At 38.4% G+C, this 18,093-nt stretch overlaps 1 protein-coding gene across 1 annotated transcript in view; it reads left to right on the plus strand.

The window, feature by feature from the left end:
* Nucleotides 1-8,212: 8,212 nt before the first annotated feature.
* Nucleotides 8,213-18,093, plus strand: part of MYSM1 (Myb like, SWIRM and MPN domains 1) — a 40,695-nt gene continuing 30,814 nt past the window's right edge. The window contains exons 1-6 of the mRNA XM_030870305.2: nucleotides 8,213-8,304; nucleotides 11,816-11,891; nucleotides 13,738-13,808; nucleotides 15,759-15,836; nucleotides 15,930-15,953; nucleotides 17,071-17,149. Of these exons, the coding sequence (XP_030726165.2) occupies nucleotides 8,240-8,304; nucleotides 11,816-11,891; nucleotides 13,738-13,808; nucleotides 15,759-15,836; nucleotides 15,930-15,953; nucleotides 17,071-17,149 (393 nt within the window). The 5' untranslated portion in view covers nucleotides 8,213-8,239. The remainder of the gene's footprint in view (nucleotides 8,305-11,815; nucleotides 11,892-13,737; nucleotides 13,809-15,758; nucleotides 15,837-15,929; nucleotides 15,954-17,070; nucleotides 17,150-18,093) is intronic.

Here is an 18,093-nt window from a genome sequence, read left to right on the forward strand (position 1 = left end):
ATAATCCACAGGTCGGGTACATTTTTTAATGCAAAACAGAGATACCTGTGTTAATGAAAGCTTCCCCCTTGTATCTGTATAACATTTCAGAAAAAATGAAGCTATTTCATATATAATGACTCAAAGTTTAATCCTCATACCAACCCTTTGCAGTGGGTAGGTCTTATTATCCACATTTTATTTTATTATTTTTTAATGAATGTATTTAATGCAAAATTTATTTTTTTAACATCTTTATTGGAGTATAATTGCTTTACAATGTTGTGTTAGTTTCTGCTGTATAACAAAGTGAATCGGCTATACGTATACATATATCCCCATATCCCCTCCCTCTTGCATCTCTCTCCCTCCCACCCTGCCTATCCCACCCCTCTAGGTGGTCACAAAGCACTGAGCTGATCTCGCTGTGCTATGTAGCTGCTTCCCACTAGCTATCTATTTTACATTTGGTAGTGTACATATGTCAATGCTACTCTCTCACTTCATCCCAGCTTACCCTTCCCCCTCCCCGTGTCCTCAAGTCCATTCTCTATGTCTGCGTCTTTATTCCTGTCCTGCCCTTAGGTCCATCAGAACCATTTTTTTCTTTTAGGTTCCATATACATGTGTTAGCATATGGTATTTGTTTTTCTCTTTCTGACTTACTTCACTCTGTATGACAGACTCTAGGTCCACCCACCTCACTATAAAAAATTCAATTTTATTTCTTTTTATGGCTGAGTAATATTCCATTGTATATATGTGCACATCTTCTTTATCCATTCATCTGTCCATGGACACTTAGGTTGCTTCCATGTCCTGACTATTGTAAATAGTGCTGCAATAAACACTGCGGTACATGTCTCTTTTTGAATTATGGTTTTCTCAGGGTGTACGCCCAATAATGGGATTGCTGGGTCATATGAGAGTTCTATTTTTAGAGTTCTTAGGGAACCTCCATACTTAAAACACACACTTTAAATTAATGCGAAATTTTATGGCAGTCTATTTCTCAAGCAGTTGATATAGCTGTTCAAAAGAGACATTATAATGTAGTGTGAAAAAAGGAGAAATAAGTCAGGTGGATTGAAAACCAAGTCAACAGAGACAAAAAGGTGATCATACATAATCCTGGAAAAAAGGAATTATTTTGACCAAAGTATCCATTACATTTGATGGGATTTTTTTCTTAAGAAATCTGACATATGTTGTATGTTTCTTAAGAAACATTAAATATATTATCAACCACTCAGTATGCAATCTTAAGTAAATTTCATTGAATTCATACTGCTAAAATCTGTCTTTAATCTCTCTAGATCCCTGCAATAACTCCCAGATTCACTAAGTGTGAGAACTAATGTCCTTATAATGACACCTAAAGCTCTACAAAATGTGGTCCTATCACAAGTCTGACTTCTTCTCCAAATGCTCTTCTCTTTGCTCACTTTCCTTCACACTGGCCTCCACTAGGTACACTCCCACCTGGAGTCTTTTGCACTGGCTGCTTCTCCCACCTGAACCCTTTCTGCTGACATCAGATGGGCAACTCCCTCAGCTTTGCAAGACTGCTCAAATGCCACCTTTCCAATAGCACCTACCCTGAGCCCCCTCTTTAATCCTGCAGGCCTCCACCACTCTGAACTCTTGGGCCCCTTATCCTGTTTTACTTTTTTTCTTTTTCCTTAGCACTCAAACACTTCTAACAAATATACAATTAATTAATATATGCTCATTGTTTATTTTCTTTTCCCCTCTGCTAGGATGCGAGTTCCACCAAGGTAGGGGACTTTGTCTTTATTATTCATTGGCATATCCCAAGCATTCAGAACAGTGTCAGGAACATAATAGGTGCTCAATAAACACTTACTGGATTGAACTGAATACCTTGGAGCTCTGGAGATAATATGCTTCCTAATATAGAGGACATGTCATTGATGCAATTCTCCAAACATTGACTGAGCACCCACTAAGTGCTAGGCATGGATAACCTATACATGGTCCCCGTCCTCAAAAAAGGCCCCAGGCTAGTGTGGACATGGGCAGGGTCACAATTACATGCTGGAGTGTTGGCACCCTGACACAGCATGCACTATAGCTTTAGGCTCATGGAAGAGGGGGCGGTTTGTATGTGGCTGGTCAGGAAGATGTTAAGTGAGGAGATAACACTAAAGCTGACTTTTCACATGGAAATGGAGCTACCAAGATGATGAAGTGAAGGACACTGGACTGGATTTTGTGCACAAGGATTCTATCACATGTGAGTTATAGAAATGAGAGTCAGCACAGGTGTTGATCTTAAAGAGTCCTTTAGGATCAATACACAGTGAACTATTTCCCTCAATTTAATTATTTAATTTCTGCCTCCCCTTGGTTCCGCCCGAAAGTATAGACTCTAAATAAATAGTCAGGCAGTAGAACTTCATGTGTCTCTCCCTCAGTAATGGAAAGGGACTTTGGGAATCTATTTAGGTTTATAATTTTCCCCTTGTCTATTGGGTTGTGTATTTTTGGTCAGGATCATAATTCAATTGCCATATATATTTCTCATTTAAAATATTCATTGATTATGTGTTTATAAAGTAAGTTTTTTTTTGTTTTCAATTAAAACAAAACTCTGGCCTTATTCTTTCCACTTGATTCGCTCATCCATTCAACAATTATTAAGTGCATACTGTGTACCAGGCATTGTGCTAGATGTCATGGGTAAGATGAAGAACAGAAGCATTTTCCCTGCCCTTAAGAAGTCTTTAATAGCAGGACAAGCATATGTGAAAACAAAAACAAAAACAAAAACACTGAAGCATTACATTTTGTATGAGAGAAGGATCTAGGACACCAGTCACAAACCGCAGGTCAGATAGAGCCCACATAAGTGTTTGTTTGGTTCAACAGCATTTTTAAAAAACTTGAATTGGTTTTCACAAATTAATCTTGATTTCTGGCTGGTCTTAAAAGAAAAATCGGATTTGGAAACTCTGAGCCAGAGTTTCAAAAGGGCAAAAGAAGACCAGAGTTCAGTCAGGACCAGCCCTTTCAAAGGGAGGGAAGGAGGGAGAGAGGGAGGGAGGGAGAGGGGAGGGATGGAGAGAGGCAGAGTGCCCTTGAGAATGTGGATGGGCTGGGAATGGGGGAAGAGATGCAGATTTAAAGTAGAAGGCAGGGCTTCCCTGGTGCCGCAGTGGTTGAGAGTCCGCCTGTCGATGCAGGGGACACGGGTTCGTACCCCGGTCCGGGGTCCGCGGAGCAGCTGGGCCCGTGAGCCATGGCCGCTGAGCCTGTGCGTCCGGAGCCTGTTGCTCCGCAACGGGAGAGGCCGCAGCAGTGAGAGGCCTGCATACCGCAAAAAAAAAAAAAAAAAAAAAGCAGGGGGCATATTTTGTTTGTGGTCCAGAGAACTATATATAAACGCATGCACACTTCGACGTTCCCATCCCCCTGTTTTGCCCATAACAATGTTCAATAAATGTCTGTGAGTTGAATAAGAGCAGGATCAAAGAATTTTAGCCCAGAAGAGATTATTTCATAGGTCATTTTACACATGAAGAAGCAGGAGACTGGAGAGGCTGAATAATTTGCCTGATAACAATGTTAACATGAGCCTGTAGTGGTTCACAGATTGTATCCAAGGCTTGGGGGAACAGAGGGGACGTGCAACATGAAACTGTACAGTGGGCATCTGCTGTCTTACCTACCCAGCACCCATTCCTCCTCTCTCTGGAAATGGTACCCTTATTTTGTTTGGGGAGCCACCATTCCTCTTATTCCATGTGGTGCTGGTGGAACTGAGTCCACCTGGCTTCTGGGATGGCATGAAACCCAAGCCTGGCCAGCCCCGCTCATCCTCCTGGAGCTATTGAGAAAGAGGAATAATCCTTCCACCGGGGGCTGCTGAGAAGAAAAGATGCAATTCTGAATGATGCTATTAGTACCCAACCTGAGATAGCATGATGTAATGAAAAGATGATAAGCTACATTTCCTTGGGTAAATTGCTTAACTAGTCTGAACCTTAGTTACCACATCTGTAAATGGAAATAACAATTCCTTGCCTCAAAGGGCTGTAAGGAAATAATGTATGTAAAATGCATGGCACATAGTAGGAGCTCATTAATGTTGGCATCTTTTCTTCTCCTTCCGAATAACGTCAGATGAATGTAACATTACTGTAATTAAAATGTAAGAAGTGCATTGGCACACTTTCCTTACAACATATTGAGAACAGCTTTTTCAGTAGCTACCTTATGTGATTTCAGGGAATTGGGGAGGGAAAATAAAATAAAATGCAGCTTGCTTTCCTGGAACAATTCAATTCATATCCAATGCTTGCCAAGTGTAGCCTATAATTCTATGTCTGCATTCATCTGTTATCTCACCTCTATTTAGATAAAGTGGTTTTCCTCCCCACTAACTGGCCATTTTATTTTTAAAATGGGAACTCTTTTGAATCTCTGGCAATCATTTAGCTGACAGTTTGGATCATAATGTAATAACAACATTAGTGAGCAGTTGTATGACACTTCCCACTTTTAAAGCACGTTACAAATCTGAGCTAATTAGAATGAATATTAACATGCCGGCTTTTATGGAATAATATTGCCATTATACTTTGCTTTTTCAATAAAAATGCAGTGATCTTTTTTCACCAGAAATGGAGAAAAGGGAAATGAGCTCTCCAAAGGATTCAAACACAATGTAGCTGAGATATGAGACAGACAATTAATTGACTGAATGTTCCTCTAACAGCATTCAGGAGGATTTACAGGTATGCCACCTCCTGCTAATTCTACTTTAGGATCAAATAGAGTGTATTAATGGGGGACAGAAAATCTGAAACCCAAGACAGTTTTCCAGAATACACTTTCTACTCATTTCTAGACCTAAGCACCTCAAAGAAATCAGAGATGCCTGACTGTGATTTATTCTTAAACCAAATGTGAAAATATCTCACATAGTATTGCAAAATACCCTATTCTTTCTGTTGTAAATGAAAATATAACAGAGTAAGTGTAGAGTGAGAAAGACTCGAGTTGGAATCCCAGCTCTGGTACTCAGCTATGTAACTCTATCTGAATCTTGGTTTCCTCACCTCTAAAATGAAAGGGATAGTTCTTTGATTATGTGCTCAAGTCCACTAATCCTTTATTTTGCAATGTCTAATTTACCATTAATCCCACCCAGTGTATTGTTTGTCTCAGGCATTGTAATTTTCATCTCTGGAAGTTCAGTTTCATTATTTTTATATTTTCCACATCTCTACTTAACTTTTTTAACATGCAGACATATAGAATACAGTTATAACAACTATTTTAATGCCTTAGTGTGCTAATTCTAATAACTGTGACAGTACTGGGTGGGTTTCAATTGATTGATTTTTTCTCTGATTATGGGTCATATTTTCCTACTTCTTTGCATGCCTCATAATTGGATGCCAGACATTTTGAAATTTATTGGGTGCTGGGTATTTCTGTATTTAAAAAAAATTTATTGAAGTATAGTTGATTTACAACGTCGTGTTAGTTTCAGGTGTACAACACAGTGACATATACATATAATTATACATATGTATATATAATCTTTTTCAGATTCTTTTCCCTTACAGGTTATTACAAAATATTGAGTATAGTTCCCTGTGCTATACAGTAGATCTTTGTTGGCTATCTATTTGATATATAGTAGTGTGTATACGTTAATCCCAAACTCCTGATTTATCCCTCCCACCACCCTTTCTCCTTTGGTAGCCATAAGTTTGTTTTCTATGTCTTTGAGTCTTTTTCTGTTTTGTAAATAAGTTTGTATCTTTTTCTTCTTTTTTTAGATTCTAAATATAAGCAATATCATACGATATTTTTCTTTCTCTGTCTGGCTTACCTATTCTTGTATTCTTATAAGTACTTTTGAGCTTTTTGGTGCGGGAGGGGAAATGTAGTTAAGTTTACCTGGAAACAGTTTGAGCCCTTCAGATCTTGTCTTTAAGCTCTGTGTGAGGATCAGACACTATTTCTTCTAATCTTTTTCCATTGGTTTTTTTCTCCAAGTTAGGGACAGCGTCTTCTATTTCATAGTCCCCAGAGTCTAGAGCATTACTCTCAAATTTTAACTGATGAATATCATCCTCAAAAATGTGGTATAGGAGAGTATTTATTCTGGGATAAGTGCCCACCACCCCCCGTGATCCCACAGCAGCCTGTAACTCCTCCATCATAGACCTTATTACATCCTCTTGAAATTGCATGTTTGATAGATTTTATGAGAGCAGAGACTGAGTGCATCTCATTCAATGTCATTTCCCTAGTACTGAGTACAGTAGGAATACAAATATTTGTGAATTCTGAACTCTGAATTCTTCAGAAAATGGGTGAGAAAATAGGTCTTTAAACAAGTCACAGAGTTGCAGACCTCTAGAACAAGGAATTGTAAATAGTAGACCAGGCCTCAGGAGTCCACCCGACTGTGGGGTTATAGCTGTATCCTTGCAGGTGGGGTTGGGCTAGACCCTTACGGAGCCTGTTTCACATAAAGCCAGCAAACCAAGAGCATAGTGTGGGGTATGTTTGGAGAGGCTTCACACTAGTCCTTCTGTTTAGGGAGGCCTTTATATCAAAGGCCTTGGGACATATCTGAATTCTGTGCAGGACTTCCTTTCCTTCCTTCCACATATATTTTAATGCCTACTGATGCCTGGTACTGGGCCAGAAAGCCTTCAGTTCTGTGTTGCAGGAGATGCTCTTCACACAGTATTCTGTGTCATGGTCTAGAAGGCATTTGATATCATGTGTATCCAAACAGTACGACCAGGCTTCCCATCTTGCCTGCTATGTAAAGATCAATGAAAAGCATCTATCTTCTTTTGACTATCTGGTTATATCCATCTATCTAAACTTGCTGTAAATTACATCCAACAAATATCTTAGAATGCCTACTCTGTTACAGGCATGCCAGTTACCACTGGGACTGGTCATTGGAAAAGCCCTTTGGCAACAGGAAAAGCACCCTCAGGGTGACCTAAGGATGGAGAATTATTCAGTTTCTGAGCACTGGATCTCCCTTTTTACAAAACTTTCTCTCCATCTTCTGCCATCACATTCATAGTACAGCTCATCTTATGGCTTGAGCACAAAGGTGAGATGGGACAAACTCACAACAGTGCGGGAAGTGAACTCATTCCATTAGCTGATTGGTTCATTCATCAGTTCAATATTTATTGCACACCTTATGTGGGTCAGACACCATGTTGAATGTTGGTAGTATATGAACTAGTGCAAAGACTAGCAGATACAGTCTTTGTCCTTAATGAATTCACCATCCAACGGTGGAAGCAAGTGAATGAACATCTACAATAATATGAGTGATAGATGGTAAGGTAGAAGAATACATAGGCCAATATCTAATTTCTTGAGGAGCCATAAATTCTCTGAGAGAAATGGTGTTTGTCTTTCATAGTTCCTAACAACATGATCTGTAGAGGGTGAGTACTCATAAAGAGTCAAAAGGCCTAGATTCTGGTCCCAGTTCTGTCTTTGACTAGCTGTCTATCCTTTATGTTAGTCAGTTCAGCTTTCTGAGCCTCAGTTTCCTCATCTGTAATGTGTGACGGACACTAGTCCTGCTTACCTCAGTGGGTTATTGTGAAGATCAATGGTCATGAGAGTGATTTTTAAATTAATTGTAAAGATCTCTATGAAATAAAATATGCAATCGTAAGTTACATTCTTAAATGTTCTTTTGAATTTTAAAAGATGTTGTTCAACACTTCAGTAAGTGCTGAATAATCCTTCTCTTAAAAGAAAAAAAAGGAAAGGAAGGAAGGAAGAAGGAAAGAAAGAAAGAAAGGAAGGAAGGAAGGAAGGAAGAAGGAAAGAAAGAAAGAAAGAAAACCAGCAGGTAAGGGTCACTGTTGCCACCTTCACAGTTCAAAGTAGGTCTGACTTGATCTTTTCAGCACACTAGATATTTACTATTATCCCCGTTTTACAAATTAGAGAAGTGAGGCGCCAAAGAATTTATGCAAGAGCACGGTCTCTTCAAAACCCAAGCCTGGGTTACTTGCCAAGGTCTTTACAAGTCAACAAAAGTCAAAAGGACCAAGCCACACGGTTCCGCAGCATCTTTTTCACTGAAAGCCCCGCTTCACTGAAAGCCCCGCTGAGCATGGGAAGGGCTGGCCGAGGCTTCGACTCCGCCCCGTGACGCATAGGACCCCGCCTTCAGGCCCTCCACCTCTCGCGGGATCTCTCGAGAAGACGGCCGGGGTCAGGTTCCATCATGGCGGCTGAAGAGGCGGATGTAGATATCGAAGGGGACGTGGTGCCAGCGGCGGCACAGTCTGGGTGAGGCGTAGAGACTGGGTCTTGCAGAGACGAGGAGGGGCGCAGATGTGAGGAGGGTATTCTAGAAAGGCCGCGGTTCCGGCAGGGGCCAGGGGAGCGGAAGACCATCCGCTGGGCCAGGGTCTCCTAGCGGCGAGGGAGACGCCTCGCCCATCCCGCTTGCGGGCTCCTCCTGAGCCCAGGGTGCGGGTACCGGAGGCTAGTGACCGACGGCCCTTTAACCTTTTACCGGCATGCCGTGAGGGCGCCGGCCGCGCCTAGCACGTTGTCCACTCTTCAGCAATTAGATTCCTTCTTCCATTACTGCCACCGCCCAACCATAACTAGAACAAGGGCGGCCCCTGGACAGTACCCGAGCTTAGGAGTCTTGTTCCATCGCTTGCAGGCCGTGTGACCTTGGGCGTGTCGTTTTATCCCTACCGGCCACCGGTTACCTTTTCCATGTAGGGATAGTTATGAAAAACTTCCCGAGAAGCAGCGTGACTTGAAGGAAAGGGGCTGGACTTCAGAGTTGGACAGCTCTGGGTTGACCCTGCCAGTTACTAGCAGTGTGACCTTGGGCCTCACCTCATGTGTTAGCTGACAATCATGTTATGTACCTCATACGGTTATTGTGAAGATAAAATGAAATAATTATGGGATGTGCTCTAGCACAAGGTAGGGGCTCTGTAAATGTTGTGTTCTTTACCATCCCATCAGGGATAGTATTTTGAGGACCCAGTGAGGGGGTCATAATTTATTTACCAGTTCCTGCAGAGCAGGCCAGTGTGATTTTAAACAGCATCCTCCAGCTTGAGACATCTAGCTGTTTGACTCCTCGCTTGCAGAGAGAGAAGTTGATACATGCCATTTTAAAAATGTGCTTTCAGAATCTTCTTTTAGTAATGGAAGAGGCCTAGACTGGTCAGGAATCAGAAGACCTCAATTCTAAACTCAGCCATCTATGTTGCTTGTAACTATGGACAACTTCATTAGCAGTCTCTAGGTTGAACCATGTAAAACTGCCAATCTTAGACCATTTTTGACCTATAAAATAGCAATTTCACATGGTCCAACCTGATAATAGCGCCTCTGTAAATTGTGGAGAAGAGTACTAACCCTGCTCATGAGGCACCAAGATAGTGGGTTTAAAGTTCATTTAGTCATTCTCTCTCAAATCTTCAGGCGAAGCAGCCTGAGTCTGTACAAACGAATGGGAAGCCTTTAATAACAATCATTGTTCACATTTGCGTAGATCAAGATAATCTTGATCAAGTGCTGTTACATGCATGATTTGATTTACTTTTCACAATAAGTGTGTGAAATAAATGGGAGGGATTCTTATCTGCAGTCCAGAGAGAAGTGAGCTGGCCTTGGAAACACTAAAGATCATCTGAGAGCGTTGGCTTTACCCGATCATCTGAGAGCATTGGCTTTACCCCTTTCCATGGGTTCTTCTTTATTTTTCTGATCGTGTTTTATTTCTCTTTTTCCTTTTTCTTTCCTTTCTCATTATTCTGCTGAGCCTTAAGTCTGCTGGTGGCACCTGTAATCATATTAGTCTCAGGCAACCAATAACAGATTACTGGTTCCTGATGGTCAGAGCCATTGCCTTACACAATTCCACAGAGCATCATTAACATTATATTCTGGTGAAAGTTGCTCCTTGGTGTTGGGGGCTCTGATCATATGGCATTTGGTGTGAGCGAACACTTAGTTGCCCCTCTGAATTGTGTAGTTACAGCTGATTATAACATCTGTGGAACCCTTGAGGATTAAGTGAAAACACTTTTAAGTCCTTGCTAAGTGCTGGTTACCAAAGTTAGAAGATGACGTTGAAATGTTTTGGTTTCCCTTCTTTGTCATCCTCCATTTCTTCTGCTTATTCTTTAAATCATAATGTTCCAAGGGATTTTTGTCGTAAGACTTCTCACTAACCACACAGTCCCATCTCTCAAGACTTAAATTTCTGTTAAGTTGGACCATATGAAATTTTCCCAACGTTCCACCATTTTTGACTTACAAAAACAACAGTTTCTTAAGTTCCACCCAATACATGCTGATGTTTCCCAAATCTCTTTCCTGAGCTTCACATCCATTTATCCAATTCTCTGAATCTTTTTGCCCTTGGACTTGCCACAAGCACCTCAGCTTCACTTTATAGAAACTTTCCTTACCCAACCTGCCTCTCCAAGTTCCCCAGTTCGATGAGTGGCACCATCCACCTAGTCATGCAAGGCACAGACCTAGATTTTATCCCTTTTCCTTACCTCTCTCCGTCTATCAGAGTCTGTTGATTCTGAGTATCCTCTCAAATGTGATCACTTCTTCCTGTTCACAGTTTGTTCTTTAGGTCTGAATTACTGTCACCTCTCTCTAGTATCTATATAATCACTCCGTCTTAACCACTTCTTGTCTCTTTGACCCCCTTCTAGTCTTTTCTGAAGTTAGAGCAGTCTTTTCTTACATCCAGATCTTATCATGTTATTCCCTTCAGTCCTCAATTAGCTTTATGATAAAATCTTTATTCCTTAACTCCTTGAGACCTGTGTGATCCATGCCCCACCTATCTTGTTCATTCAGTCATTCAGCGAATATTGATTATCTTTTATATGCCAAGCCCTGGGTATATAGCAGTCATCCAAACTAAGTACTTGCTCTCATGGAGCTAACATTCTTATTGGGTGAGACAGACAATAAACCTTACATATATGCCAGATGGAGAGAAACCTGTAGATAGGTTTTTGCAGTCTAAGAGGTACAAACTCTTTACACTAGACTGAGAAAAGTCAGTAACTAGGAAACTTTATAACCTCAAAACGTACAGAAGCAAATATTAAATTTAATTATATCACAGATTGGGCCTCCTCAAACTTAACTGTTCAGGCTTTTTCCATATGAAGTGAACAGGGTGACTTTAGAAACTTCTAATTAGTGAAAAGAGTGAGAATTCAAGTTTAATCCCCCATGAACATAGAAAAGCCCCCAAGTAACCCAAGTTAATTTTTTTTTATGTGAGTTGTTACTAAAGCATCACATTTCTTATCTCTTCACTGTACTGTCCTCCTTTGAGTATTTTCTTTTGGTTCTTCTATCTGTTCTGGCTTTTTCTTCATTTTGAGGGTGGTACTGTTGATGGGTGGCTTCTATGCTTCAGATATAACTAAAAGAATTAATTGTAAAGTTGAATTCCTGTATACACATGCATATTCATCAAAAGAAATCTGAAGTGTTGGTTCATAGCCACAGAATATGTTGTAGTTGCTGTTTGGAGGTATTTTTTCCCTCATGAAGTTGTTTATTGGGAGAAGGAGAAGTCTGATATTTAGCAATTGAAATAGGGTGGCTTAAAGCCACTATATATTTCACAGGCCAAAGGTAGAGCAGGCATCTGCAATGTTAAATCTGTTAAGGGGGGAAAGGAACTAAATATTTGCTTAACATCTGAAACCTCCCAGTCACTGTGCTCTGTAAATTATGTTAATTAACTGGTATAATCTCACTTTCATACCCATTTTCTTAATTATTACAGAAGTGATGAAAATACAGCATCTGTTTTACAAGACCACTATCTTGACTCATCGTGGAGAACTGAGAATGGTCTTATTGTAAGTATTTTATGGGAATATCAGGTGCATTAAGCCATTACTCAGTACCCAGAGTACCTCTTTTTTTTTTTTTTTTTAAACTTGGTGCTAGTTCTCAGCAGTCACAGAGGTAATATATTGAAACCTTTCTCCTTAAAAATAGAAGGAATTTATTCTTTCTTCTTTTGACTTTGAAAAAATGGCCTTTTAGGAATCAACTTAGGAGCCAGTTAGATTTAGGTATGAATCATTGCTCTACCACTTACCAGATTTGTGAACCTTAGTTTCTTCATCTAAAAAATCGGGATCATTGCATGCTTCGTTTCTTCATTTAACAGTTATTTATCAAGTATATACTATGTGCCAGACACTAGGCCAAGTTTGGGGGATACACCTGTAATCAAGACAGACATGGTCCTGCTCTCAAGGAGCTTATATTCTAAAGGTAAGTCAGGTGGTAAACAAGTAGACTAATTATAGATCGTGAAGGACATAAGCAAGATGCTGACTGAGAGTTACAGGGTGGGGAATCTACTTTAGATAAAGTTGGTGAGGGAAACTGAGGAGGTGACATTTAAGTTGAAAACAATAGATATGTGAAGAATTGATGAAAAATATTCTAGGCAGAAAGAATAGCAGCACAAAGGCTCTGGTTGAAACCCAGTGTCTAGAATATAGTGGGAAAGGGGAGGGGATGACAGCTGTGACAAGGTTGGAAAGGCAAATGAGGGGAATCAAAGAGACTAGTTAGGAAACATTTGTAGGAATCTAAGCACGATTTGGTGGTGGCTTGGCCTAAGGTTGTGGTAGAAGTTGACAGATTTGAATTATGTTTTGGAGGTGGAACTGCTTGGTAAATTGGGTGCGGGGATTGAGGAAAAAGGAAAGAATCCAGGATGATTCCTGGGTTTCTAGCTGGAATAGCTTGGTGACTAGTAGTACTGTTTACAAAATTGGGAAGGCAGGGGGAGAAGCAGGTGAATGTATGTTATGGTGAGTTTTATTTTGAATATGTTAAGTTTAAGAAACCTATTAGAGGGGCTTCCCTGGTGGCACAGTGGTTAAGAATCCGCCTGCCAATGCAGGGGACACGGGTTCGAGCCCTGGTCTGGGAAGATCCCACATGCTGCGGAGCAACTAAGCCCATGCACCCAAACTACTGAGCCTGCACTCTAGAGCCCACGAGCCACAACTGCTGAGCCCACATGCCACAATCACTGAAGCCCATGAGCCTAGAGCCTGTGTTCTGCAACAAGAGAAGCCACTGCAGTGAGAAGCCCACACACCGCAATGAAGACCCAACACAGCCAAAAATAAAAAAATTAAATAAATTTATTTTTTTAAAAAAGAAGCCTATTAGAAATCCAAGTGGAAATTTTGAGTGAGTGGTTAGTTATAACAGTCTAAATAGAGCTTGGAGAAGAGACCTGGCCTGAAAATATTTAAGTTTTGAGAGTTAAAAAAGAGTATGATTATTTAAGGAGAGGTTGTGGCTTAAGGGAAATAAAGAATTGTGGTGAGTTTTGGGAATAGGTGAAGTATCTAGCAAAATGCCTAATACGTAAAAGTTCCTCATACAGGATAGCCATCATTACTTTATCATGGGTAGGAGCCTGAGCCTTGGAATCCAAGGCTCAAGTCTCTTCTCTCCTGCTTGAAATGTCAGTGAATGCCTTTATGGATGCATCTGTGAAGAAGTAATGCCTATCTCATAGCATTATTGTGGGCATCAAAGATATGTCTGTGTGCTCAGTAAATGGTAGCTTTATTATTTGTAATCATTGTATTGTGTATTTTTATTTAACAAAACAGAAGATAATTTCAAAAAGCAGTAAATAAAGAAATTTATTCTTCCTTTTTTTAATAGCCTTGGACTCTGGATAGCACCATCAGTGAAGAGAACAGAGCTGTCATTGAGAAAATGTTGTTGGAAGAAGAGTATCCTTTAATGATTATGAGGAAAGTAAAGATTTCAGGGTTAAAAATCCATAAATGCAAAACTTACAGAAGAGACCACTGTTACTAGATAGTATATAACTGCTAGTACCCGCCTATAACTGTGTTACCTGCCTATTCTGTTTTACCACTAAGTCTGAGATCTGACTCACTATTTTTGAGTTTCTGTTGTCAACCAACTCTTTATACTATCTTAATATTGAGTAGAAATTATAGAGTGTTTCATGTTTTAACTTTTTTTGGCCACGCCACGCAGCATGTGGGATCTTAGTTCCCTGACCAGGGATCGAACCTGTGCCCCCTGCAGCGGAAGCATGGAGTCCTAACCCCTGGACCGCCAGGGAATTCCCTGTAGAGTGTTTTAAATCAGCTAGAATCTTTAGTCGAAGTCCAAATCATTCAGTCTAAACCTCCATTTTCAGTTATATGAGACGTGAATTTGTCCAAGGACATAGAATTAAAATATGTAAAAGTTCTCACTTCTTACTCTACCGATTTACAGGTGTTAATGGGAGCAATCCAAGTAAAAAGCATAAAACTATAGAATGAAGATTTTTTGCACCAGAAGTTGTAGGTCCTTATTCACAGTTCAGCCACTGGCTTCTTGTCCTTATTTCTTTCATCTATTTGTGACATTTGCAACTTAACTTTTTTAGGACTCCATTTTTTATATGTAAAATGAAAGGATTGAACAAAAAGATTTCTGATTAATAAAGGTTATTAATACTACTATAATAGTAGTGAGTGGTTTATTTTCAACTCACCTGTGTTTCATGGATTTTTATCTCCTCTTTAAGCCAGAATATCCTTTTTATTACCATTTATTGCTACATTGTTTTCGGGGTGTCTTTGTACCTTTAATTATCATAGGTTAGCCCTTTCTAGGCTTTCTTACTCTCTAACTCTCCCCAAACATTACAGTTATAGCCCAGATCATTGCTTTTCAGTAGAAAAATAGTGCAAGTCACATATCATTTACAGTTTCTAGTAGCCACATAATTGTAATAACATTTTATTTAACCCAGTATATTTAAAATATTGTTTCAACATTTAATCACTATATAAACATTATTGAGATGTTTTGCATTCTTTGTTTTATACTCTTTGAAATCCAGTGTGTATTTTATACTTACAGTACATCTCAGTTTGTACTAACCACATTTCACGTACTCAGTAGCTACGCATGTGGCTATTGGCTAATACGTTGAACAGTGCCATTCTAGATTAATGAATATTTAAGTAGTCACTCGTTCATTTCCAGATTTGGAAACAAAATAATGAGAATAAAAGCTATGTGAGCTCTTGGAGGACAGGGTTAATGTTTTCTCTCTTTGTCCTCAGCACCTGGTACCTAGCATAGTGCCTCATGTACACAATACATGTACACAAAATACAATATTTGTTAAGTGAAGAATATCTCAGACTAATCTAAAGTATTGCAGTATAGGCTAGGTTTAAAAAGTCTGAGAGGGAGACTCTGGTAAATTTGACCCAAGCGTTTGTTATTTTTATTAGGATAGAGAGCAACCCTAAAGTCTTCTCTGTTACTTTCAGAAATATGAAAGCAAATACTCCTAAATTACCCTGGACAACCAATCAGATTCATCTGTTACATTCTCCATGTGTTTTAGGAAAAAAGATTTAAATAAAACATTGAGGATATATCTTCTCTTAGCCACTAAATAAGGAAGAGAAACTAACTTTTATGTAGCACACATTTTGTGCAGGTACTGTGTCATGTGTGACTTCACATGTAATATTTAATCCATATAACAACCCTGTGAGGTATAAACATTTTTGTCATAATTTTTGCAGACCTGGTTTAGCTAGAATTCAAGTGTGACTTTCACAAGTATGTGAGTGCCTGCTTTAAGTTGCATAAAAATTACAGGACTTTATTATTTTTTTAAAAGTTCCTTAATAATTACACAGGTATTATTTATCCAAAAAGTCACTTCCAGGAAAATTCTGGCTTGATCAAAAGGAAGATGATAAAAAATACATGAAGAGGTAAAATCAATTTATAATACTTTCAAAAGTCTGAATTGTATTTTTAAAAACTTCTTCACAAGCTTCCTTATTTTCTTTTTTCATGTGGTGCAGTCTGCAGAAACCAGCAAAAATCATGTATGTACTTATGTTTTATATTTTAAAATCTTTTTGATTAGTTAAAAGTTATGGAAAAATTAAGCAAAAAGTTATAGCTGACCTGTAGAAAAGCCCTCTTGACCTTGGGTTATACAAAAATATAAAGTCAAAATTTCTTGTACAGATGTTGGAATGTCACAAGATAATTTTATTATTGTTATTTATTTGTCGGAATTTTTTTAGGGTCCTACAAAAAGGTGGTTTTCTAGGGATTTGTGGGGAACATTTTTATAAAGCTGCCCTTTAATATGTTAGGAATTGACTTGATTCCTGTTGCCCTGTCAGTTAGTTTTCAGTCGTTTCAAACAAAAATTTAAATTGAATTTGTGGCTTTCAAAAATTATCTAGAGAGATTAAGCATTAACTGTTTTATAAACACCCTTTCCCTACAATTGAAGAAAGTTTGATGTTATTTAGTGTTTCTAAACTTCCATGTTTATAATCCCTTAGAGGGTAGATTTCCAATTACCAACAGTTTGAGCCCTGAGCAGACTTTGGCTTTTGCATTTTGCTGAACAAACAACAGAAACCAAATAAAGTCAATGAAAAGATTAATGGTTTCCTTGAATTAAATTAATGAGTTTTATCACTTTTTAATTTCTTAATGTCCTGCATTTCAAAAGCAATAAATGTTATGTCATAGTATTTTTACCTGTTTTCTGGCTTGATATTTACATAGATTTACATAGAAGAATAAGAGAGATGATATTTCTGGAGCCAATTTAAACTCTGACATGCCAGTTGACAAGCCAATTTAAACTCTGGATTTGGAAATATATTAACATCTGCTGCTTTGTGTCCAGTCTGAGGAAGCCTATTTGTTATCACATTGACTTCCTTTGATGTCTTTTAGTATTATCTTCACTCAGACCCAAGGATTATGTTTTTGGGGGCTCCTATCATCCTGAGCTAGAGAAGTATACAAGACAGGGCAAATCTGTTCCCCCAGGTGGAGACTGCAGCCTTCTTCTTCTCTTTTTAATTCTTAGACTCAAAGTATTAAATTTAGCCCATGGCTATGTATAACCTTTGACTGCATAAATATGGAATGTTCCATTTCAGAAATTTTTTTTGCAACTCCTCTTTTTCCCCTCAGGGTACACTCTCCTACAAAACCAGCCAGTTACTCAGTAAAGTGGACGATAGAAGAAAAAGAGCTGTTTGAACAAGGGCTGGTAAATAGAGCAATTTTTAATTTATAGTAAAGTAATTCTAGAAGCAAATATTGATAGAATTATAAGGTTAAATTAATTTATAGAGACTGGAAATTTCTTTCTAATTACAGTGATCATAGTTTTTCTGTAGTTAGAGTGATGTTTGTAGTATAATATAAGTGAATTCCTTTTAACTCATACCTAAGTAAATAAAATATTAAAATAGATTTGGATCATTATTGATTTTCACCCCTTTTTTGTATTAATAAAATCCAAGAAATTGTACTATATCTGCATACGTGACACCAACTACCTGGATTAAAAGGCAAAATTATTTGGTTACCTGATCTTTTCTCTAGGGAAAAAACATGTATATTTGGAACCGTCTGGGTGATCAGCTGAGTTTTTTTTTTAATTCAGATATTTGGCATTGTGCACACAGTCTAAATATTTTAGTGGGTGTAATTAAAGACCAGAAACATTATTTTTGCATGAGTGTTTCACTGAGATCTATTTAAACGTCCACAAGTTGCATAATGGAAAAATATGTACATAAGTTTCTGATTATGAGAAAACTCCGTAATATAATGAAGCTTAGCAAAACATGCAGGAATTTTTTTTAACTGTCAATAGTAGATTATATCTTTTTCTTACATGTTACCCAGTATTGTACTAATTAATTTTGAAATTATATATATTTATATATTATATATATAGAATATTTATGTAATATGTAGGATTCATGAATGCAAATTGAAACATCATTGTTAATATTTCTGCAGATGACGGGAAATAAAATGTGTTTGTATTTTTGTAGTTAACATCACCATGACATCTATGTTCTGTGATGTTTTATATAAATACATAAACTATTTTGAGGGTTTTATCTCCTGAGATTTTTCTCCTGTACTGTTGATGTTTTTTATATTGGTATTTTAGTCTGTTGCATGATTATCATTTATATA

This window comes from Globicephala melas, chromosome 1, assembly GCF_963455315.2.
Source record: "Globicephala melas chromosome 1, mGloMel1.2, whole genome shotgun sequence".
NCBI lineage: Eukaryota > Metazoa > Chordata > Mammalia > Artiodactyla > Delphinidae > Globicephala > Globicephala melas.